The sequence below is a fragment of the Ischnura elegans genome, chromosome 2, assembly GCF_921293095.1.
Source record: "Ischnura elegans chromosome 2, ioIscEleg1.1, whole genome shotgun sequence".
NCBI classification, from domain to species: domain Eukaryota; kingdom Metazoa; phylum Arthropoda; class Insecta; order Odonata; family Coenagrionidae; genus Ischnura; species Ischnura elegans.
The window spans coordinates 105,440,584-105,466,703 of record NC_060247.1 but is presented as its reverse complement, the minus strand read 5'-3'; the positions used below and the strand labels follow the sequence as shown (position 1 = coordinate 105,466,703).

The following is a 26,120-nucleotide window of genomic DNA, read 5'->3' as shown; positions in this document are numbered from 1 at the left end:
GTATTGGAATACGTAATGGAGTAACAAAAGCGGAGAGCATACTCAAAACTAATGAATTTTCTCTAGCTTCCTGAAGCTATTTTTTTTATATTTTGCTTTTATTTGGGGATACACTCATGCCTTGTGTAGTGCAAAAGATGCACTCCATGGGATCTTTGTGCTAATCAAACTTGTATTAAGTCCCTTATTCCCTCTTGCTCACCAGTGATTTGGGCTTTTTTTATTGGAGTTTTTTAAACTCTCCCCATTCAGGCCCCTTGGCCATCAGAGTTTGTGTTAGGAGGCAACCTGATAAATGAGGTGGGGGACTGTGGCGTTTGCCCAGCATTCACGTTTCTAGCTGCCATTCGGCTCTCTGCCTTGGCCACCTCAAACAACCCCTTCAGAAAGAAGTGTGGTTTTGGCAGCGGGTGCAAGGGCCTCCAAAAGGGTTTTCCCCAGAGCAAAAACTATTCTGCCTATGGGTTGCCAGGTGATCATGTGGCCGTCTGCCTCAGTTTGCTGGCATTCTGTCTCTAAGGCAGAGTATGAGGACCCAAAGGTAGCTGAGGTAAAGATAATTCTTAGAAGGTTACAATGAACCGGGGCTAGGACCCTGTAATAAAACTGATCCGTCCGTTCACCTGGGGAGGGGATTGGAATGGGAAGGAAAAAGGATGGAGGCACCGCCTCGAATAAGGAACCCATCTACGCCTCCAGGGTAGGGTTAGGAATGGAAGGGTAGGATAGGGAGTACCCTCGCCGCTATGGGAGCAACCAGGGCCCACTACTAGCGAAGCCATAATTTACAGACTCGATTCAAACCCTCTGAGCCAATTTGAATCAGCGGGCCAACAATAGGTCTCAACCATCCTTTGCCTAGCTCAGTATATAGGTGTGGTGTGGACCAAACTTGGCAGTCAGTCTTAGGCCTGAACAAATTTGTGCTATGGCAAAATTGGCCTTGCCAAAATTGCTCTAATCAAGGCATGAGTGTAATCCTATTGCCAGGGGCACTGGAATTTTGACTGAAGCACTTTTCTTTTGAGTGACACTCAAATGGGTTTAACCAAATTGTAAAATGGCTTGGCTTATAAATAGTGATTGCTGCATTATGTATGTTTTAATTTAATAAAATATTAAATTTATATTGTCCTTTGGTCTAGCCAAAATGAGTGCCACAACTCCCACGCAAGTTTGCACCATGCTTCAAGATTTAAATAGTCGGTGAAACAGTTTTCATTTCTCTCCTTTATCTTTTTTTCTCCATCTTGAATGTATATTTGAGAAGTTACTTAGTAAAAAGCTGTGAGTATTGTTGGCACACTTAGATGCTCTCATCTACTCATAACTCAATTGTATGCACATTAATCATGCCTCTGTTTTTAGCTCTTTTTTTCATAATCAGCACAGGCAAGTGTGATAGTATGTTTTGCATGATTTTTAGGTTTAGTTTTAAAAGCACTTGAGAGTGGTGGTTGGTTTTTGTCACATCTTTTTGTACTCTGTTCCTTACATTATACTTCTAGCTTTGAATATTGAAGAATGTTTTGCTACCTTCTAGTATGCTGGTTTGTTTTTGGCATAATGCAGTTGATCTTTTGAAAGTAATTTTAAAGTAATGTGCTTATGATTTTTAATTATATCTTGGTAACTCTAGCTGATATACTGGGGTAATATTGCTTCTATTCCATTTTCATTGAAATTATTGTGGTAGAAGTTGGCTCTCTATATTGGTAGGTTATTTCTTATGTGCTCTTGTTTGGAGAATTACTGCATCAAGCTCAGCAATAATGTAATCCTTAGGAACTGCTCACTGGTTTCCAGCCTGGGCAATAACTCTTTGAGGTGCAATGTTTTTGCTCCCTGGTCAGATACCAGCATAAGGGAATTAGTATGGCGGGTAAATTTCCTGCCAAGTTAGTGCATTTCATCTTAGCCAGGTGCTGCATTATAAGATGTGATGTCATTTGGCATTGTAGAATTTTGGTGTTGCGGGATGGAAAGCCGGGAGTAGCTCCTGAACATCATTCACAAAGAAAGAACCAAATTTTATCTGTATAATTTAATGGAATTGAAAAATATTTCTTTTTGCAATAATGGATGTAATCAATCTTATACTCCATTAGCTTGTGTAAGTGGCAGTATTTTGTATCCCATGCTCTCAATTTTGCAGTCTTGGTTAAAAAAAATATTATTTCAATTAGCTCCATTATAGGATTAGTAATGGAAGTATGCATTTCCTTTGTGTTTATCTTTAGAGGTGTACTTAGGGAAATTTTGTGTCAATAATCAAGTTATTAAGAGTTCACATGATAATCACAGAGGTTAAAAAAATGAGCATTGAAATTCCCTTAGGAACCATAGTACCAAAGGTAGTAATGCTGCAATGAATGCTTGATGTTTCTTCTGTTAAAGGTAGTTTGTAAATTGTCATATGAGATTGCTTCAAGTTAACAATATCATTGGCACTTTCAAAGAAACCCCTTAAAATAACTTTACCCCAAATGTTTACCTATTTAGGGGAAACTTCTAGTACAAACTTTTTGGATAACATTCCTATATTTTCTTCTATGATGTGCTCCTAGCATTGTTTCCTAATTTGTAAAAAAAATAAAGTAAGTTTTCAGACAAGTATAGGGTGATTTATACGATTTTTTTAACTGTCATTTTGTCCATTTATTTCTTAATCCTCATGGTGGAACGGTGACTTTAAAATTTGCAGCAAATGCATTAAAGACAACACAATGAAGGGCAAATAAAAAGCAGCATATTGGTAGATTGAGAGAGGTGCGGGAGAAAGGAAGCTTTAATGCAGAAACATACTCAGATTCAGATGGAAAACTGCTGATGGAAGATAGTCAACATGAAATTATACGTATAAGGAGCACCCTAGAAGAAACTTTCACAGATGACCAGAAACAAGATGAGGCAGAAAACAGTTGCCAATGGATACTTATAAGTAACCTTGAGAAAGCAGTAAATGGATAGGTGCCTGAGTAATGTAAAATCAGTGAAAGAGTACAAATATAATCTAAGAACTTGATGAAAAAGTGTAAGATGCACTGCATAAAATAATGGAAGATTACTAGGAATTTGGAACTTAACAGTAGACTCCAATTGGATCACAGTGGAGACCATATCAAAGAGTGGAATGTGAAGAGCATTAAACATTGATTCTAGGATTAAACAATAAACCCTTACTTTGTTAATTGGCAGAGTAATCAATGTGAATAATAAAAGAAAATCTCAAATGTCCATGTTAAACCAACAAGAATTATGGATGCAACTAAGTTATGCCAGGTACCATCCCCAGTGTGAGATAGCAATTTTTGCTTGGTGGAGATTAAGGGGACAAAAAATCATTATGTACCATGTCTGACACTACTGGTACAGAAAATGATCCATGTAAAAAAATCATTCTTTATTGCCTTTGTGGTAGTTAGGACTTGTTGTAGGTCTCAAAAGTTGATCAACTTATCAAAAATGTTAGAGATTTGGGTTGAAATATATTCAGGCTTCATCGTGAGCAGGGAAATAAAAATTGGGACATAAATTCAGAGAAACACTTCTGAGGCGCAGCTTAAAAGTGAAAATGGTAGTTGAATGTGTGGAGCATAGCTGCCTTCTAGTGGCAAGGTGGACACATTTTTTTGTTTCCGTTCATAAAAGAGAAGGTGATGAAGACAAGGTGATTGGCACTAAATTTGGCTAACATGCAGGCGAAGAGGGCTAAGTCAGCTACTGAGAAGGCTGCGGAAATATGTGCAAATGATAAACAGTTGGCTGCAATGATAAATAGCCAAGGATAAGTTTACTTTTTTGTGATGGTTTGTATGATAATAAGTGATTTTTAAGCCAAGGCTGTGTAGATTTTTCCTTTTTTATTTTAAGGTTTGACTGAATTATGTTACACTCTTGGAATAAATAAATTTTACGTCACAATGTACCGTGTTGTATTTTACTGCATCTTTTTTCTAAGTCCCTATGTACAAGTGCTTTACCGTTGATACTAAGTCAAGGAAATGGAAAATTGGTATGAACCCTGGCATTTTAAGGGAATTTATGTTGTTGTATGTTCTGTTTATTGTGATTAAAATTTCTTAATGAGTTTTATTTCTCATTTTCAGCGGTATCATAATCACTACGGCGGTGGGATGAATGGCAAACCTGGCGTAATGAATGCTCCACTATATTCTCCCATGTATGTTGTGTCGCTCCGAGTAGGGGATAGGGAATTTTTTGGGGAAGGCCACAATGCTCAGCTGGCAAGGCATGATGCAGCATCGAAAGCATTAGACTTATTAAAGAATCTCCCTCAGCAGAAGACTGCAGAATGTAATGGAGTGAGTGATGCTGGACTCACTTCAGCAATTGAATCTAATGGAACACATGAAGAAGGTAATGTTCACCCTGCTTTGTCTTCCAATTCTTGCTTTGTGTGATTACATAGTATGACATTATTTGTCTTTGGAATGGTACCAATAGGCAACTTCATCAGTTTGTCATCCTCCTCAACACCTTACATGACTCCATACAGTTCACCAGTGAAGTTGGTACAAATAGTCTTAATTATCTAGATCTAACGATATGTATTAAGGAAGTAGACATCAATTTTCCATTTACCATAAGGAGACCTTTTCTGACGTGGTCATACCATATGACTCAAACCATCACAGTTCTTATAAGTTCTTTCAGTTACAGGGTGTCCTTTCACTCCCTAATCAATGGACTTACCTCCATCCCTTTGGAAGAAATTGACTTTCACAAGGAAGTGACCTTTATTGAACAGGTTGCCACTAACAATGGGTACAAGGTTTCCCATGGTAGACAAACTAATTGACCGGTAAAAGAAAAACCAACCATTTCGACCATATCGTCTAACTTATAGACGCCCAGTGACCAAGTCAGATGGAGGAAGGTACCGTACTGTAACCTCCGTCCAAAGGCCCCTCTCTTCCCACACCAACTTCACCCCAAGGAGGTGGTTATTATTTTAAAAAGGGGAAATATTAACTAAATGTCAAATTTCCGGTAGGTGTTGGGGCTAGCCCACGAGGGATATACGCATATGACTGCAATTAATAAGAGACTAGAGATGTGCGAATAGTATCCGCGAATACTCAAATACCTCAAATTCAATATTCAAGATCTTGAATAATTGTGCTAAAAGTACCATCTCGAATACTTTGAATTTCGCACCATACACTGTCACATGCACGTCGTTGGTAGTTGACTTGGAAACAGCGTGGAGGACTCTAGACCTTCACCACTCAAACCACCAACCTTCACCTTACCTCCTTTTCACATTACCTACTTCCCCCCTCCCCCACCTTGCAGTATAAAAATGAACTTGCCTTGTTTGGAGATTGCAGTCTAGCTTGAAAATGACGTAGAACACGTCGAAACCATTCACAAAATGTTCAAATTGTGTGGAAAGTACAAAGTGATTATGTTTTATTTAATTATTTGGTGTCCTTCGAAAGTATGAAGCTATTTCCAGCCTCAGAAAATTATGAGCCTCAAAGAACAGCATTAATAAAGTAACCAGATGTGATTTTTTATCAACAGCTTATTTTTATCCATATTTTCAATTGTTTCCTTGAATTGTCCTGTTTTTTTGTATAATGAAACTTCATTTATAACTCATTTGTTTCAATATTTTTTATGTTTTAGGTAGTAAAGATGGAGCTGGACTCAATGCAGATCTCAAATCCCCCATTTCTTTGGTACATGAACTGGCTCTTAAACGAGGCTTAGAGGTGACTTTTGAGGTTACTGGAGAAAGAGGTCCACCCCATATGCGTACATTTACTACTCGTTGTGTTGTTGGAGATCTGATTACAGAGGGTGAAGGCAATGGAAAAAAGGTATTATAAATTTTTAATTTATTTTAATAATAAATTGAATTTTAATTCATTAATGCTCCTTGCTCAGCCCCCTGAACATTTACACAAGTGTTCTTGAATGAATCAAGGCTTTCTTAATGAATACATAGTTTCTTAGATTCCTTGGTGGGTTAGTGTGTCATCCAATTGCAATGAATAAGCTTATGTAAGGAGTAGTGTGAATCAGTCTTGAAGAAATGTCTTGTAATGTAAAATGATATAGTCAACTCTCCATTATTCAGCTCCCGATCATCTGGTTTGTGGATTATCCAAGCTACTTTCTCTTCCCTACCGATAGCATTTCGAAGAATATTCTGAAGGCAATAATCGTGATACTTTTAAGGTCAATGTCAAAATGCATGCAAATGACAATATGTCACTTTTTCAGTTGATTTGACCAATTAATCATAATAAATAGGAAATATTTGGTTGCTCCTGATAAAAAGAAATGTATTAAAAACTCTGCCATTTCCACTTACGTTTTTCACCAACTTTCTTGTGTAGAACCTAACCTATGTACAACAAGTCTAATTTTAATGCCAATTCACAGTCTTATTTCTTTCTCATGAATAAGAATTTGACTTAAAAACAAACCATTGCATGAAATACCTTCAATTTCATCTGTTTCATTTGCACCTTTTCATCAGATGGTGCATTGAGTAGATATTTACGCTTCTACAATTATACAAGAACAATATTTTTACATCCATGAAAACAATGAACCAATTTATATTATTTATATTAGTATTAAAAATTTTACTATTCCTATTATTCAGTGTGTTCCGTTTCCTTTCTCAACTCCTAAATCATGTGCTCCTTGTCATTATTTGCCCATAGATAGTTCTTTGTTTCTCTTGGTGCGGCTGCTAGCGGGGTTGTTCAGCCAATAGAGCAGGTTTGGAGCCTCTGGGAGTGATTCAGTAGGTTTATGCAGTCAATGGGTGCTCACTGAGTGTGTTGGAAATATCACAGGAAGTCATCTGTTTTTGCACTATTTTCTTCCTCATCTTGTTTCTGGTCATCTGTGAATGTTTCTTCTAGGGTGCTGCTTATTATTACTTATTATGAGCAGCTCCTTAGCCTACTTGTTGTGAGACCTGAACATGCCCAGTGATACATACAATGGAGTATTATTGCATAATTAGTGTTTCAAGTTATCACAGTTACAATTATCTTAGATACTCTGCTTTTGATTATCCGGTTATCTGGCAGGATCTGAAGAATGTAGCGGAAGGAAATTGTTGCTTCCAATTGCAGAACCTAGAATTGATCAAAAGGAATGATCAAGGGAGTCCCTGCCTAAAAATTGCCTATTAACAGCAAAAAAATTTCCTCCTGATGTGAAGGCAATAGTGCAGTTAGTTATTATTGTCGTTGTTAATGCATCCAAGAGTTGTTGTGGCAATGAAAAACTATTAAAAATTCTAGTGATTCAGGACAAGAATCTACTCCAATTTTTTAACAAATAAATTGGTATATGTTTAACTAATGCTTTGTTAACTGTAGGATGGTTTAAATGTTTCAAATATATGCAGTACACTCCCAACTATCCAGGCTAATGATGGGGAGAGGCGGCACGAATAATCCAAACTTTCACTTAAATTTCATGTAATTTTCATTACTCATCTGAATCAAACAATTTAATATTATTTTTGCACATTATCTGTTATTTTAGGTTGCTCTCCAGAATCATTCACGGCTATCTTTTACCAACCACGATCTTTTTAACGGCGATGAAGTGACTGTACTCATATTCCCACTGCTCTTTATAATGCCTGGTTTCCGAAAACCACACTCCTGTGTCTGCAAGATCACAGATTCAAAAAATTGGTTTCCACGAATGCTTCAAAATCGCTGCGGAACGTCGGAAACTACAACGTCAGGCACCACGTTGTGTAGTCCCGTCTTGGGCAAGTTGCCCGATATGCAACTGCTGTGGGACGCAGTTCCGTGATCACTGAACATGATCGCGTACGCTGACCATGTTTAGGTAACACGAACACAGAGCTTCCATGTCGGTAATTGGCATGTGATCACCTCATCATGAAGCAGCAGTTATAGGAAACCAGGACTTTTTGTCTACGCAAGCGTGTGCCTGGCTATGAATCAAATCATGTTATCTCTACTTCCACTTCCCCCACTGGCTACACTTCTGCTATTCCCTTCATCTCTAGATCGACCTTGACTAGTCACAGCGTAAATATGTCTGAGTGCGATGAAATCTCCGGTTCCTTAGGGCCGTATTCAACTGAATGTAAGGCCATAGCAATAATTGATCATTTATGATTTGTAATATAGAATTACAGATTGTAGATAACATTTACCTTAATTTGCGATCGTTAACCATTGAAGGAACTTTTAAATTCAATCAAAAGTTTTTCCCGCCGCTGACCATCGTCTGCATGCAAGAGCAGACGACCAAGTAACCTTGAAACATTCCTCATCAAAAAGTAAATAGAATGATTTCCTTTTACGAAGAGGATTCTAATGGAAATAATAAGCCTGGTGTAGCCTTGTATTAAATTGCAGAAATCCTGGTGCTTATGCATCCGATTGATTCTTTTAAAAAGAGTGTGGAAAACATTGAAGAAGTGTAAAATTGATTCGCAGATAAGCCGCAACACAGCTAAACTGCAGCCGAATAATTGGGAGTCTGCTGTACCTGTCCTAATAATAATTATCTGCAATAATGTGAAATGTTGATATTGCGACCACACTTATTTTACACTTATACAATTATATTTTCATTTATTTGGGTCAGACCTTCCATCAATTAGCACGGTTAACTGTATTTTGTTGTGCTGAAAAGATATTTGCCGGTATTTAAATTATATATTGTTCAATGTAAAGATAGTGAACTGGTGTAAGGGTTCAGTATATCGATAGCATCAGGGAAGGCAGGATTAATTGAAAGGAAACTCTACATTACTCAAGCAGGTTTATTAGGCACATTCGTACTCTACAGTCGCCAAACACACACTCATGCTCTTCGTGGACGCTACTGCCAACGCTGGTCTCATCGCACGCGGCACGTGGGTGGTGGGTGGCGAGAGGTGGAAAAAGGGGGAAGCTAGGAAAGAGGTCACGTCCCATCTTCGCGATACTTACACTGGCACGATTGGTGCTACTAGTGGAACAGCTCTTTTAAAAACTAAGGTTGCTCAAAATATGCTAAGGGTATTATTGGATATATAATAGTTTCTTTTATGGCTATTGCCTGTGTATTCACATAAAAGGGCTTTTTAAGTTTTTTAATGTTTTATTCCATATTCCTAGGTTTCAAAAAAGCATGCAGCTGAGAAAATGCTGGCAGAAATACGAAAATTACCTGCTGTCTCACCTCCTCCAATCATGGCTGCTAATCGTCAAAGGCGGAAGCCAACTGCCAAAAAGAAGACGAGGAACCTCATCAAGGTACAGCAGGTCAGGGTCAAAAGTGTGGTTGTGGCCCATTATTGCTGTTTTATTTTGGGCATTAGATTTACAATTTTTTATCATAGTGATTAAATATTAAGTATGACCTAATTATTTCAACAAGTATGGCCTCGTCATTATGTTCCTTGTGATTCCCTGTGTTGATTAATTTGAAGTGAATGTTATAATCTTTAAAATATTGTAGAAAATATGTTAGTCTCCAGTTACGACTAGTTTAAACTATAAATCAATGCATGTATTGATAAAAAAGGTATGATTTCTTCTACCACTAATTTTAAGTCAGAATTAGTTCCCTGACTGGTAAAGAAGGCATATTTTTAGCATATCTCCTCTAGTAGTGGCAAAAAAATATGAAGACAATAGAAGTTAAAATGATTAAGATGAAATTTTTTTGCCATTTATTTAAAAGATTCAAAATTATTAAGTTTGATTCTATGAAGTGGCAATTTTCCAGTCTTGCAGACTCCTTATTATATTGAGAAAATGTATAGAGGGCTGGGAAGGGTTGATTGTGTGCTTTGAGTGATTGGAATGCTGGTCAATTTTTACAGTGATCATTTACTTCCTGTTGGAAAAACAAATCATTCAGCAAACAAAGCAGTTCTTTTCTCATATTTTTTTGTCTCAGTAAAATCAGTGTTAATCTACTCTTCATTTTATGAATAATTTCATTCATTGTAGGAGCAGAAAGCTAAGGTTGACTATGGGGAAGATATCAATCCTATATCACGACTTATCCAAATACAGCAAGCAAAGAAAGAACATGAGCCTGTTTACACATTAATTGAGGAGAGAGGAGTGCCCAGGCATCGAAGGGAATTTGTTATGGAGGTGAGTATTTTTGCAAGTTTGTCAACAATTCCACTGACTTCTTTATATAGAAGGATATTAGCCTCTCACTCTTCATTTCTCTTTTCATTATTTATTTAATCATAAAAATGATTTTCTATTTATTTTTGCTGAAGATTAAAGCTTTGGATAATATATTTTTAAATGGAGTGCATGAGTTAAGATAGCCATCTTTTCGAAAATATCCATTGTATATTGAAATGTGTTTTGTAATGGATTATTTATTTTCTTAACCTGATCATGAGATACCTAATTGATTTGGTGTATTGGTGTTTTACTTACATTTCCCAATAACCCAAATACATACTTGGTAATGATTTTCCTGTTTAGTTTTCAGACCTACGTTATTTTGCTGATGTCTATATTTCCTTGGTCTGATGTAGGTTTCTGTTGAAGATATGAGTTGTACTGGGACAGGTCCAAATAAGAAGTTAGCAAAACGTTCTGCTGCCGAGGGTCTACTACGAATGCTAGGCTATGTTCGGCCGACCATCCAGAATACACCAACCCCAATTAATTCCTCTCCCTCCAAACCTTCCACTTCCTCATCAAATACTATTTCCTCAAATTCCTTACCCAGTGGAATTCGTAATTCGTCGTCATCAGCCAATAGTTCTGCTACGTCTCACCACCCATCATCTGTTTCAAATTCAATGCTACATTCTGAAGTGAAAACTAAGGATGAGCTGGCTGATGGAAATAGAAAGGTAAGCATTTTAAGAATTTGGTTTCTGGCGTGATTTATTATGATTAAATAGGATTTTTTAAAGAATCATTTAGACTTACAAGACCATAATTTGAATAAGTAAATCAATAAAAATCAATTGCAAAGAAAAGAACGAGATGGGAGCGCACAATGCAAAATGGGCATAGTTAATGGTGATCTGGAAGATGGTGGAAGCCAACAGTCAAGGCATAAAAATATAGCATGCCTGGACTCGATCCTTGAAATTCATGATTTTTTGAATGTCCTTGTCTGGTTGCATTTGTAGCCTTTGATTTCCACCTTGTACCATTTTCCACATCACTGACATCCTTGTCCATTTTTACTATGCATTTCTTTCATCCTGTATTTATTTGTATGAATAGGTAAAACTTACTGTGCTAATTATTATTATTATTATTGCTAGTATTTAGTATTGTGTAAGTTTGTAAATCCAGGCATAAGGCAAACTTAAAATGATACTTAATGATAATTATGAAATTATATTATGATATTCAAATAATTATGGAAACTTGGTGCCATTTAATCCTGGCCTCAATGAATCAAACAGTATGCAAATTGAAGCTTCTTGCAACATGACCTACTTGCTATATGGGGCTTCCAATTTCACAAAATTCTGTCTCCTTAAGGCCTGTTTACACGGTATATTAACACTTACGGGTTAATGTCTAAATGTATGAAGGCGAGAATGAATGCCAAAATGCACCATGTAACCACCCAACTTGTGCGAATGCATGCACAGAAAATAGAACATGTTCTAATTTGGTTCATGCATTCTTACATGTTCCGTTCCGGTCTACAAAAATCATTCATGAAAGCAGACATTAACATTGTGATATAAAAACATTAAAACTTTATTGCTGTTTCAACACATTACCTAGCTCTGACCAAGTTTTTGCGATTACACTGAAATTGTGGTGCAAGTATAGATGAAAATACAAATCTTGTACAAAAATCTATTCATGGCATTACCTGACCTGTATATATTTCTTATATTATATAGTTTTTTGGGCTGATCAGTACACCCAAGCAAATGAGCTGATAACAAATTGTGTAGAAGGTTAGATGTGAAACCTATTATCCCTTTAGTAATACATTATTTCACAATTTTGGTTTATGCCAATGGGATATTTCATTATTAACCCATTTATGCCCAGTGGGTCGTTTTCGACCCACGGGATTTAAAAAATCCTTGTCCCTCTAATTTGAAGTATTTTTCTACATTGTTGTTATATTCGTTTTACAGTGAAGCAAGTGATTCATTCCTGAAGTAATATTTCCAAGGATACATTTTCAAATCATTGTAATGTGAGCATAAAAAATTACCTCTCATTACCGCGATTTTCGAATAACTTTGACGTACAATATAACCAAAATTTTCAAGTTCAATCAAAATGACACGACATGCTACAATACTTTGTATACTCAATTTCATTATTCCGTATTCAATTACCAAATTTCATGTCTCCTGTGTCTGTCACGGGTCATGATATTGGTGTGGGTCGTTTTCGACCCACTGGGCAGATAAGGCTAGGCAACTCCAGACGTACTAGGTTGACCAGAAATCGAGCGTTCTCTCTGCTGAACTGCGATAAGATTCTTTTGGAGTGCATTAGCCCAAATAAATTTTGGCATGGCAAGGTTAGTATATAATTCCTAGAGGACATATTTTTATTTTATAAACATATTTTTTTCGTGAGCTCATTGACTAATTTATGTCTCTAATTTAGTCGCAAACAGCTGACTACAACAGAAATACTTCACGAGCTAGAAGAGTTGGATGAAAAAGGTGTAAAAGATGAAGTATATATTTACATAACTCCTCCAGAAGATGGAAACGAAACATGTGAAGATTCTGGGGACGAAGAATGTAATGATCCTGATCGTCTTTCTGGCTGGCAGCTGCAAGCGGAAGGTGACTTCAACATTGACATTGAAGATGACCCTGGTGAAGTTGATGAGGAAATCAAATTCGTTGAAGAATCATCCCATTCTAAAAGGAGAAGGAAATCAACCAAAACCCAAAACATAACACGGAGATGGGTCAGTTGTGATCTAACTACCCCTGTTTATGATTCTTGGTGTACATGTTTTATACCTCCACTGGCTTTATCCTCGTCCAGTTACCCATTAGAGTTTTTAGAACTTTTTATTGATGACAACATCATTACGAAACTTGTTGAGTTTACAAATCAATATGCAGCAGCGAGGAATAGGTGTGTGCAGGTTTCCAAGGAAGCTATGTATACATTTTTAGGCATATTGTTTTTGTCCGGATGTAACTGGCTCCCAAGAAGAAGAATGTATTGGGAAGAAAAGGAATATGTCTGCAATTCACTGGTGTCTAGAAGTATGAGAAGAAACAAGTTTGAGGATATATTTACGAACATCCATTGTGCAGATAATAGTGCATTAGACGTATCCGATCGTCTCGCAAAATTGCGTCCAGTCATTTGTGAACTCAACAAAAACTTTTGTAGATTTGCGCCTTTAGAAGAATCAATTTCTATCGATTCCATACTTTGGAAGGCACGGATGCAAACAGTTTATTCGGGGAAAGCCAGTGAGATTCGGTTACAAGGCCTGGGTAGCTGCACTCCGCCTAGGGGACTGCATCCAATTTTATATCTACCAAGGGAAAGTAGAGGAAAAAAGGGTTTTCACTTCATCAAGAGGGCTCGGTGAATCTGTGGTGATGGGGTTAGCTGAAATCCTAAAAAAAAAATTATCCACTGCTGAATTTCTCCCTGTATTTTGATAATTTTTTCACTTCTACGAATCTAATACACGAACCAACAAAATTTGGCTATGGTGGAACGGGAACCGCTAGAGTGATCCGAATTGATAACTGCCCCTTGCAGGATGTTATAGTGTTTAAAAGAAATGAGAGAGGTAGATATGACTGTCGTGTATCCCGGGAGGACAATATCAGTGCAGTTAGGTGGATGGACAATAATGTTGTCAAAATGCTATCTAATCAGTTTGGCGTCGAACCTCAGCAGAAGGCAACGAGATATTCAGCATCCGTGAAAGGAAGAATTGAAATTCCACAACCCCACGTTATTGCCATGTACAATCGAAACATGGGTGGTGTAGACCGAATGGACAATAATATTTCTAATTACCGTATTGGCATTCGTGGGAAAAAGTGGTACACGCCCATATTTCTCTGGATGATGGATGTATGCATGAGTAATGCATGGTGTCTCAGCAGGACTTATGGTATGAAACTGGACAGTTTAGCTTTCAGAAGAGAAATTGTAATATCATTATTGAAGAAATATGGTATTCCACCACAACGAGCAGGGCCAACGAGCAAGTTTGCACCTCCAGAGATAATCCGAACGAGTGGACCGCACCATATCATTCTCACAGATCAGCCAAGAAGAAGATGCGTTTTATGTCGTAGTAAAACAGTAAAATCATGCCATAAATGTTGCATTCCTTTGAACGATAAGTGCTTTGAGGAGTACCATAATAATATCTCTGACTGTTAAAATTTAGAAGGAAATAAACAATTATTTTATATGAATAGTATCTTAAAATATTTTTTTTATTTTAACAAATTATCCCAAAATAATGTAAGTTAATTAAAATTTCAATTAAAAAACAAAACACAACAAATTGGAAATCATAAAGCAGTTGCACCTCAATAACTCTGGAGAGCCTATTAGAAAACGATCCAAGAGTCAATATCCTAAATGTGCTCACCAATGCCCAGTGGGTCGAAAACGACCCATGTCATAATTTTTAAACAAATGCTTCAGGATTTTTTTTGATATTTTTTCTGTTGTCCAGAGGAATAATAAGTTCGAAAAATGTAAAAAAAGTTAAATTTTCTTGCAAAAAAATTAGTGGGCATAAATGGGTTAATGATGTAAGTCTATTTGTGACATTAATATTTTTGCATATAATTGGTAAATTTCTGGGAGAGAAATACTCAAGATTCAACATTTGGGTGATATTTTTATTTATGTTGGCAAATATCTTAAGAAAACCGGAGGATTTCATGAATTTTGCGGTGAATGGAGTGAGCTGAAAATTTACCTTGCATTTTCCTGGATCAACATAATCTTTCATACGACAGACTCAGTTTTTTAATAGCTTTTCATTTACATCATTCAAAATGCCTCTCATACATAATTTGTGCACTGCCTATAATCCACCAGTTACACTAAGTGGTTGAAATTGTAGATTTCAATGTCATTTGTATTGAATTGATTGGTATGTACATTTGGTATAAATGGGTACAAATTGAATGCTTGATAGGTGACTTTCATGGAAGATGGAGTTGATGGAGACAGCAGTGGAGTTAGTGGGGTTGGATCATCTGTTCTTGCCCTTGGAGGAAGTGGAGGGCGGCAGCTAGTTCCTGGCCTTCTTCTCATTGGTGATAGTAATGTTAAGCAGAGTTTCAATCAAACATCAGCAAAAATAGGGCAAGGGAGTAAGTTGTTTTCTACTTTCTTGTCTGTAAAATATCAGCATAGTTTAAGGAAGTAAATCTGCACCGTGGTTAGACTGAGTCACCTTAAATACATCAAATTGCAGTAATTCTGTGGAGTGAAAACCATTCAACTCAGTTCCTGCATGAGCCAGAATCAGGAATTCTGTGGGGGTGTGCTTTGACCGTTTGAGAATGATTCCGGCACGGAGTAATTTGGATTGCTCATTTCACTTCAGAATCTTTTCACTTGGGATTTGGTGTGCTTGAAATTTTCAAACCAATGATCGATTTTGAGTGTTTGAGTGCTACCTTGTTTCAACTGGAACAGTAAATGTGGAGATAGTGGTACTTTGTAGGTTTGGGGGATCGCCTTGCTGTCGATTTCAATTGAAATTACAGTGTGATCCAGATGTAACGTCTTCACTTGTAATGTTTTTCTGAATTTAACGTTAATTATCTAAGATTTGATTAAATATACCGGATAGTGCTTCTACATCAACATTCATTGAATATATTTCAAATGTGAATGTAGAGTGCATGTGTAATTTATTTCTCCCTTAGCAACAATGGTTCCCTAATGATCATAATCATTCTCATTCTCTCTATAATATATAAATTTGATTGACTGTGACTTTTTATGTTGTCATAGATTTTCATATCATTACTCTTCTATTTATCCTTCTTTTGTCTGTAAATTTCCAACCAAAGATTTTAAATACTCAAGATAATTTGTTATTTGTGCAAACTGATTCCTAGAGTTACACTTTAGTTAAAGTATTCCATGAATTTATTATGGGGCACACCTCATTAAAAAGAGTTAGTAATAATGGGTATGGATTTTCATGGTATGTGGCCAGTTACTGCATAATTTGTTAAGTACAAATCCTCGCTGTATTTTGGGAAGTATTTAAGATAAGAGCTTGATTTATTTCTCATATGAAGTCACATACTTAAGTCTGTCGCAATTGACTTTAAGTGCCCCATCTTTGATTGTTACATGTCTAAAATAACAGCCTCTTGAGTGCATAACCTTATTTCCTTGCAGATGTTGGTGTACGAAGTGTTCAGTCTTCCTCTGGAGGAAGAATAGCTAATATCCAGACTACAGCCACAATAGCAAAAGAACTCTTAAGAGGTGGCACATCGCCTACTGCCGAGGCTCTTCTTAAATCTGGAGCGTATCACCATCGCCCTTCCCCCACACATTCACCTCCTATCCTCTCAGACTCAAAAGGAGGCCTTGAACACAGACCCAATGCCAGGCCTCAAGAAAATAACAGCTCAACAGTTGTGCGGCCAAAAGATCAACTCATGTACTTGGCACAGCTGCTGAACTTTCAAGTTCAATTTTCTGACTTTCCTAAAGTAAGATTACTTGAGAGGATTATTTTTAATGTTAATATGCTTATCGTTAAATTTCCCTGTCTATATTTTGCTGTTCACATGAGTAAATTAATGAGGCATTTATTAACAGCACGTGTTCTCTATTTGGTGGCGTTTTTCACCTGGCGGAAGTTTGAGCGTGGAAAAATTTTTTGAATTTGATGTTCAGAAACCCAAAAATAATACTGTTGCAAAAGTTACTTTATTTAATTACCTGTTGCTATGTAAGATTTAACACTTTCCCGGTGAACAACATGTGTAAACTCTTCTCAGGATACTGCGCGGGTAAGATTATGTAAGAGCGTCAACGTTTCTGGTGCGGACTCGTTACCCATTCTCACGGATACTGAGAATGGGTAGCAAGTTGGTATCCAAAACATTGGCGCTCTTACATAATCTTACTCGCACGGTACCTGTTGCTGTTTAGTGCTGACTCTTTGTGTAAAAATAGCTTTGATTTTTATCAAAGGTTATCCCATGCAATTTAATCTTCTGTGTTGATATCAGACTTCAGGGTCGTATTTATTATAGGAAATATAATTTACAAGGTCAGTAAATGCATTTTGTTATATAGGTGACAAGAAAAGGTGTGTACTGGTTTCTTTCCTCTAATCATGTCAGTGTGCAAAGGAGGATTTCTCTTGCCATTGCTGGAACAATAAGACTGCATTTATTCCATTAAATTGCTTATATGTAGGTTATGTATACATATGTACTTTGCATGGAAAAGAGTTTCAGAACACTTTCATTTCTGTTAACATATAAATTTATACCTCAGGTACCACCTATATTTCTTGCTTGTGGTTTTCTATGTGGTACATCGCAGTCAGTGGTGGTGTCAGGGATGGTCCCAGGCCCACCCAAATTATTTTTTGGCCTGCCCAAATAAAAGTGACAAATTTTAGAATCAAAGTCTAAAGTTAAACTTCATTTTATAAAATTAAAATGAATTGATTATAGTTATAGGCATATGGAAAACCACTCTGTTGATTTGCTGAACAATTATGCATTTTCCATTCTAATTCCATGCACAGAAAAGAAACACATGCTAAGTGGATTTTATGACGTATTTATCCCTGTTAAGCCCACCCATTTTATAATCTGGTCCAACCTTATGACCCATGCTAGAGCCACTACTGATTGCAATCAGTGTACCTCATTGTTAATATGTTGTCAAATACATTTTTGTGTGTCATTAAATCCTGCATTTAAGTGCATGTTGCTATGGTATGATATCAATCTTATGCAAATCTTCCAAACAGGGCAACAGTGAGTTTCTTAGTCTTGTTTCTCTGTCTACTGAACCACCCCAAGTTTGTCATGGAGCTGGAAAAACAACAGATGCATCCCATGATCAGGTAATTTGATAATTTAATTAACAGATTTTAATCTAAAGTAATAAAGGGAAAGTCCAAATGGATAATCATTTCAGGTTAATGTTCTAAGAATATTGTTTTTACAATGGTTTCTGTGGAATGCTTTCTCCCCTTTGTGGCCTTAAGCTATACATAGTTAGAAAATGGTAGTACATAGTTACATTCTAGTGGCAATTTGTATGGTTAGTTGATTTCCTGAGGCCTTAAGACTACATGTGTCATCAGCTGCAATTGAAGTGGAAGTATTACAATTGGTCTTAACCCTTTTACTGCCATCGGGCCAATATATTGGCCCTCGCTGGCTAAGTGAAAACTGCCAGGGGCTGATTTATTGGCCCGAATTAGTTCACTTTTTTTTCGTGATTGTGGCCTTTTCAATGGCTGTGATTTATGTAAACCCCCATAATCTATCTATGGTTATAAGATATAATTATATTTGAAGAATTAGGAAAAAAATCTAGACGTATTAAATAAAATTAAGTAGCTGAAAAATTTTTAAATCTGAAACGTTGCTAATTCCGGAAAATAGCCTTGGCAGTCTTTGTACATGAAATTGGCTGGCAGTAAAAGGGTTAATGGCTAATCACTCTCTGTATTGAGGAATCGTTATATCCAAAGGAGAAGAATGAAGCCACTCATTAGCCATACTTTTTCTCACGATTAGTTCATTTCCATGCTATTTGAAAGTTGTTGAAGGTCTATTTTTGTGTGTGGTTTGCTGGAGTGTCAGGTCCTGTAACCTTAGTTTGTTCAGTATGATATATGTAATAAATGAGAAGGTCTTACTTGGGCTAATGAGTGATAAAGAATGCTTCTTACTTCGATTATTATCCCCCATTTAATTTTCCTACTACCGCCAAAAAACTTCAATTATCCAATCATTGCCTTGTCCATTGAAATATGTAGTCCGCACACTAAGAGGTGGTGTTGTGAATGTTGAACGTGCTTTAATTGTTATTCTGATATCTTCCTAGGCTGCATTGACAGCTCTGCGTGCCCTCTCAGAACTTGGTCTGGATTCAGTGACCTCAACTAGTAATTCTATGAAGAAAGAAGTTGGTGTTTCTTCAAAAGGCTCCTTGAATAATCCTATTGGGACAACTGATGGGTGAGCTCCTTATATTTTTATTTAATTATGATTATTGTTAAAAACAGCTATGTAGATTTCCAGAATAATCAGATTTGAAAGAAAGGGAGCACAAGAGAAATCATGATTTGTTATTGTTTTGTGTGTGTTTTTGTGCTATGAAAATACCTTCATAACTATAATTGCTCCTTGATATTCAAGGTGCTGATATCTTCCCATAATTGTCTTTATCAATAAGTTTTCATTTATTTATTGATAATGTGGGAAGATTTCGTCTGTATTTTTTTTATACATTCATGAAATCCATTTATTGATGTGGAGGTAATTACCTTATTTCTCCGAATATAGTCCCCCCCCCCTAATTTTGAGGCTTCAGTTTCGGGAAAAGTTTAAAAAATGTGTTTGAATATAGTCCCCCCTTTACTTCTACCACAGACATTTTTTTAAAAAAGGGGGGTTCTATATTCAGACATATACGGTAACTTTGCATACTTCTGATACCTTCATATGACTTCTTTTACATTCTGATTAACATCTACTGCAGGCATTGGCCTTTCGAATGGGATTTCTGTTTGATGTTACGATTATATAACATAATTTTTTGGTTTTATCTACTGTGGTTGCTCTTTCATTGAAGTTCAAATGCATAGGATTAGTGTGGATATCCATTGCACACAGATGTTCTTCTTTTCATTGTGGTAAGAATTAATACTCACCCTTTAAATATAATGGATATCATTGTTATTACCTTCACATTCATATTATATCTTCTGTGGTTTTTGTCGTCATCATATAAATTAGAAATGTACAAAACCTTTACTTTTCATCAGCCTCATTGAGCAATGAGTGTGACAAAGCGCACCACTTGATTTTAATAAAATTGAAGTAGTGCTTTGTAGAGTGATTTACGTTGCGAGCGAGCGACGTTGATAAAAAACATGAGCAACATAGCTAATAGATTCATCATCTTCTAGAAAACTTCAGTGAATGTGTAACTCTAAGGAAATATCAATTATGTGACGGATGAAAAATAAAACCTTCTCCTCCACTGATAACCATTTTTGAAGTTGATAAGTATGTATATCCCATCTAAGCATTATGCATTTTACTATGTTAGCAATGTTACAATGTGCATAATTTATTTTGTTGGATGTACTTCAGTTTGGAGTTATGTTTTCTGTCCTTTAAAAGCATCATGGCTGGTTGATGGGAGCCTTAAATGTCAGAACTTGAGCTTTTGTTGATAACGGTAATCAAATTCATGCTTTAAATTATATTGGAAATAAAGGAGTAAAACTTTGTCAGGTTAAGAAAGATTTCGAGCTTTCCCGGCGAATAGACTTAGTGAAGAGTTCTTGGGATTGCCACTGGGTCAGGAACTCCATAATTGCCAATGTTTCCATGTCCAACACGGTCGTCGTCCTAAGGGCTGCGAGACTCACAGCCCTGAGGATGATGACTGAGTCGGACATCGAAACGTCTCGTCGGCAGTGATGCAGTTCCTGACCCAGTGGCGATCCCGAGAACTCTTCACTTTGTCAGGTTCACTATTATATTAATATGGGCACGACCCGGGTTTCGTAACGTAGATGTAACTACATTATGAAACCAGAGTCGTGCCCATAGTAATATATAATATTGAGCCTGACAAAGTTTTACTCCATAATTTCCAATATGGAGAGGTTTCACAAAGTCAAGCCTGAAGTTGTCTGTTATATTTTAAATTGTATTTTCAATGAGCAAAAATGGTTTTGCTATTGATACATATATAGTATGTAAATTCTGTAGAAAAACAACAATTTTAGCTTTCCAATTATGGTGATGATAGCAGAAGTCTTGGGATTTCAAGGAAGTAACTAGTTGCTTTCCATTGCCACCTATGTACCCTAGTGACTAATTTTAGTTTCATTTCACTGTACGAAGCTGATAACACCTTTCAGGCTATTTTGCTGAGAGAAAGAAAGAAAAAAATCCTTTTTGGTCTTAGCTCTGTAGGTAGTCCCCGAATTATGGAATGTTTTGCATTTCTTGCTCATGGATATGCTCCTCAGGCTCTGTAATATTATTTCATAAGAAAGGGAGTTGCTGGAAAAATATAATTGCCAGTAAAAGTCTTTGTAATGAGTGCAAAGAAGGGTGTATTTGAATGGCAATTAACTGTAAAATGTGGCTGCTTCGGAAAAATATTGCTATGGCAGCTGTGTACAGGGATATGCGAGTACTCGAAAATTTTGAGTCGAGCAGTTTGGTTACAGAGCTGTCGAGGCCAGTAATTTTAGAAATCTGCGACAGGACAGTCACTATCATAAAACTCATGCAATAATATCCTTTCATTGAGTCATTATAATGTCTTGGCCTGAGAGTTTCAGCTTGCTATATACATACACAGTAGTCAACCAATATAGTAGTAACCAACACATGGGCACTGAATGCCTTTTCGTCAGCAGCAGCGGCCACCTGTCTTCTGACCCAGTGGTGTATTCTGAGTAATTGGATTGGACCACTGCATCGCTCGTACATGCTTTCTTATGCGATACTTTATGCCTCACCCTATTTTCTTCCCTCAAATACTGAAAGAATATGTAAGAACTGTTAAGATTCCTAAGAAAAAACTATGTAACTTTTGGGTTTTAGTGGACAATGTTGTTTTCCCAGATGTTTGACATTGCAAGTAGTGCCATGTTTTAGCCTATTTGAGTACTATGTACGTCCTATGTCTATTTTCATTTATTACTGTGTTGCATTTAGTTTCCTCCTTGAACTTAGAGAACAAGAGTCCCCATGGTTGATTAGACAAAGTGAGAAATACAGACAATACTTTTTGGTCTGCGAAGCTTATGCTAAGTTCTGTAGTTTGATAGCTTAGTTAATTTAAATTCCACAAGCATTCAAGATCTATAAAAATCATTGGTATTATTTTTAATAACATTTCCCAAGGTTTCCAAATCTTGCAATTTTGGCAAGAAACTCCCTTGTCCAGCCGCACAAGTGTGTAGTGAAAGACAATTTTCGGCAGGCAGTAATACTGTAACGTTGAGACATCAAAACCTGCTGCCTGAGCATGTATAAAAATTGGTTTTTCGGGATGAGAATTTGAAAGGATCAAGTATAAATGATTCATTTACATTTATAATCTTCATTACAATTGTGCAAATGCATTCCTAGCAGTTTGGATACATATATCAATTAAATTGTCGGCATACAAATAGAGGTTAATTCCTTTCAATTGTGCTCATGGAACTGTTTAAGGTACATAAAATTTCATTCATCTCCTAATTCTGACACAATTACCATCAATGTCCTAACATATCTTTTTACATGAGACCAAGCATTCAGAGTAGAAAATTCACGAGGGTATTGGAAAAATAGGAATATGTTGGAGCATGCGCATTGTTGTTTTGCCTAGTCCAGAAATTACCATACTCAACTCTATACCTACATGTAGTTATCAATTCAACTCGAAATTAAAAAGTACCACTTGCTCATTGTCAGCTGTGTGACTTACACAAAAGTTTAAGTTATTTGCAAATCACACTGGGCAGGTTTTCCATGGTGTGCGTCACTGATGGGTCTAACATTTCTCACTTTCAGGTGTGCTGACCTTACATTATGCAGGTCTCCCACTCAACCGTGAAAACCTTAAAACTGTGAATTTCGTCATATAGCCTTAAAAATCTCTCAAACTTGATTTTAGAACTACGATTGAAAGAGCATAAGAAAAATTGATATGTCGATCATGTTTCAAGGTCAGTTAAGCGCAGACACTGTCCACGCATTTATCTGCACACGTATATTCTAAGCGCAATTATCGGTCTGTTTGCTGTGATGGCACATTGACCTTAAGCCTGTACCAAAGCCGGAATGACCGGTAACCAAAGTGTTCATTAACCCTGGTGAAAATTCAGACACTTCATAATTTCCCTGGCACCCTGGTCCCTCCCTTTTCCCACTCACAACCTTTAGCGGGAGCTGAATATTGCAAACGATATGTGACGTCATAAAAGGTTACAGCACTTTCATTGCTGCGTTTGCATTCATGGCATCTGTCGAGTTTGTTAAATTTTTAGGTAACGTGCGGCCGATGATCGTTACGCAATCAATATTTCTGCCTAAAATGGTTTATCCAAAAACCGTGAATTTGATGACATCTAGACCGTGAAAACCTGGAAAAAACCGTGAATTTTATATTTTAGTTTGATTGGAAACCATGATAATAGTTCACCCATGTTTCTTTATCTGTACTGGTGTGACCTACCCTTGTGTCATGCTGCCCTTTGGTTTTTATAAGATATAATAGGGCAGCCTTTGGATGATAATATAAATGTATGTAATTGTCTGGATAATTGGATAAATAGCTGAAGGTACAAGCAATGGTTTATGCTCTATTAGCAGCCACCATTGTATGCATAGAATATCAGCAATATTAGCTGGGGCAAAAGTGATAATATTTTCAGGAACCCATCTTGTCCATAACATAGCAATACCTCCACTGCAAAAATGCTCAACAGTCCCCCACCGAATCAAATCTGCTCATCTAGTAGCCCAATAACATAAATCTGCTCAGCTGGCAATGTCCGGAGCATAAATGCTCATCTCCTATTCTTCATGCTTGGAGGTGAGCATGTATTCTCCGGACACTGCCAGCTGAGCGGATTCGTATTTTTGGGCTATTAGATGAGCAGATTTGATTCGGTGGGCAATTGTTGAGCATTTTTGCAGTGGAGGTATCGATAGAGATTATTTGAACCTCATTTGTATATAATGGCTTTGAGAAGGCTATTATTATTAATTTTTACAAATTAAATAATAATATTTTGTTTCTTTATTCCATGACGTGCTATAAAATGAAGTGTCCACATGCAGGCCCAGCAAACTGGTCGGCAATCTCAGAATTCTGTCATTGTTGCCAGTGACGGTGTTTCCATGGGGAAGTAAATGTAGTTGTGTAAACATGTTACCATTGAATTTTTTTTCTTACCTCTCACATTGCCATTCGCATTGTTTCTATGAGTTTTGAAGTTGAAGCCATACTCTTCTAAAAAGATGAATGCTTCACTTTGTTTCCACTTGGTTGTTAAACAAGCATGTGAATATAAGTGATTTATTGCTGTGGCTACTATTTCAAAATTTACATTAAAAGTGTGGTTTTTCACAGAGTATGTAAATGAGGTGGTATCATTGAGACGATGACTACCTCATCTCAAGATATTTTATTTTGTATTGAACATTTCTTTTAATATTTGAAAATCATTTGATAGATTGATGTGATTATTTTAGATTTATTTGTGAAATAGTGTCATATTTTTTTAAAGCTTGACTTTTAAGAAAATCTTTTGATAGAGACATTGTCCTTTTACCTTTTTATATGTTAAATAATGTTGCTCTATTATTGTTGTATCCTTCATTTTCTTCTCAATATCAATGGGCCATATTATTAAACCTTCATGAACGTATATCTTTGTAAAATCTTCAAACAATGTTGAAATTTACAATTTTTTTCCAACACTTTAAGAAAATTATAGCAGCTGTGAACTCTTTGTTTTGTATTTGTCGTAGATTCTGTGTAATGTGATTATATAATATTAGTTTATTGTATGTCATTCTTTTTGTTTAGAGTAAATGCCAATTGGCTGAGATATTTCAATAAAATAGGAGGAGAAGGATATAAGGGAGTTTAAAAGTTGTTTACATTCTTAGTATTTCTAAAGAAAGCAAAATAATACAGTTATGTCTCCAGGTATAAATTGTCTTTGGTAGAAGTCGTAATGCTACAATTTATTTATATATTTTGAGATATCCTGAGTTAGTTAAAGATTTATATAGTCTAAACTGTTTTTAGCATATTTGTGAGCACAGCTTAAAATAAAAATAATTATAGATGTTAGCTTTGGGAATGAGATATGCAAGTCCCCTGTTTTTTATATGAAAATAATTTTTTATCCAGCACTGAGAGATGCAAATCTCCTGTTTTTTTGTATGAAAATCATTTTTTATCCAGCACTGATAAACATTCCATGTTCGTTTTTTGAGAATTGCATATTCTTTCATCGTGGAAGTGAAATATTTGCTCGAGTTTTCTGCTGTGATGTTAAAATTATAATAAATATATGAAGTAGAATTTTTATAGTAAAATATTTAGTACATTTTCCATCTTTGTACTTATATAATCTCACCTTTCCTGTATTTAAAAAATTGATATCTTTTCAATATGACACATTGATGACATATTTTATCTGAGATACACACTAATGTATTAACCAAATACTGCATAGTTGAATCTCATAAGGTGTATGTCACCCTTGTGGACTACATATTTTTCTTTAAATGAAACTTTTAAAGTATTCTTTTTCCCTTTCTGAATTTCTGAAAAGTGATACACACTTCAGAATGAGAAGTTTTTTTTTCTTTTTACTCCTGCGCCATATAGGTCTGTGTGAATAGGATTGCTTTGTATGAGTTATTTGAGGATAGATGAGGATTGCTATGTTTAAGCTACTTTTTCATTTTTGAACACAAGGTCAAGGAAGGGTTGAGGACCTCTTGTGTTTGGGCAGGAAGAGCATTGCTGAGGTTGAGATGTCCACCAAATTTGATAGAAAGGGCAAGGGATGGAGACAGGAAACTTTGAAGAAATAAGGATTGGGATATGGTGACTCACAGTCACTGGACATCTAATGATCCCAGTAGGCAGTGGCGGCGCGTGCGTATACGCATGTTAGCAAGTGCACACCCAAAGATGAATGAATTATAAAAGAAAACTATTCCTTTGCAACGAGAAGGATAAAAATCCTGTCTGCATATGCTAGAAACATGAACGCTACAGCTATCTCCTTTTTGAATTCACCGCTCTACTAGTGTGCAATCCAGTGGCATCGCGCCGGGCCAAAGGCATTGGCCGGGCGCATTTTCGGTCTATGCGATCGCTTGATGGTGCTCTGGCGGGACGAAGTAA

General features: G+C 36.4%; 2 protein-coding genes across 8 annotated transcripts in view; both read left to right on the top strand.

Annotated features, from left to right (window-relative positions):
• LOC124154305 (double-stranded RNA-binding protein Staufen homolog 2) overlaps positions 1–24,840 on the top strand; it is a 60,407-nt gene extending 35,567 nt beyond the window's left edge. For 4 of the 7 annotated variants that reach the window (XM_046527948.1, XM_046527947.1, XM_046527949.1 and 1 more), the window contains 10 exons: positions 4,110–4,380; positions 5,656–5,849; positions 9,144–9,290; positions 9,984–10,133; positions 10,535–10,858; positions 15,145–15,322; positions 16,368–16,687; positions 17,968–18,063; positions 19,056–19,189; positions 24,019–24,840. In XM_046527948.1, coding sequence (XP_046383904.1) covers positions 4,110–4,380; positions 5,656–5,849; positions 9,144–9,290; positions 9,984–10,133; positions 10,535–10,858; positions 15,145–15,322; positions 16,368–16,687; positions 17,968–18,063; positions 19,056–19,189; positions 24,019–24,103 — 1,899 coding nt within the window. In that variant the 3' untranslated portion in view covers positions 24,104–24,840. The remainder of the gene's footprint in view (positions 1–4,109; positions 4,381–5,655; positions 5,850–9,143; positions 9,291–9,983; positions 10,134–10,534; positions 10,859–15,144; positions 15,323–16,367; positions 16,688–17,967; positions 18,064–19,055; positions 19,190–24,018) is intronic. The other 3 variants (XM_046527946.1, XM_046527945.1, XM_046527944.1) reach the window with 3 other exon arrangements.
• On the top strand, positions 11,931–14,449 carry LOC124154306 (piggyBac transposable element-derived protein 3-like). The gene is made up of 2 exons (XM_046527950.1): positions 11,931–12,516; positions 12,606–14,449. Exons 1-2 carry the CDS (start codon positions 12,509–12,511, stop codon positions 13,558–13,560), a joined length of 963 nt encoding a protein of 320 aa, XP_046383906.1. The 5' UTR covers positions 11,931–12,508; the 3' UTR covers positions 13,561–14,449.
• Positions 24,841–26,120: the final 1,280 nt, after the last annotated feature.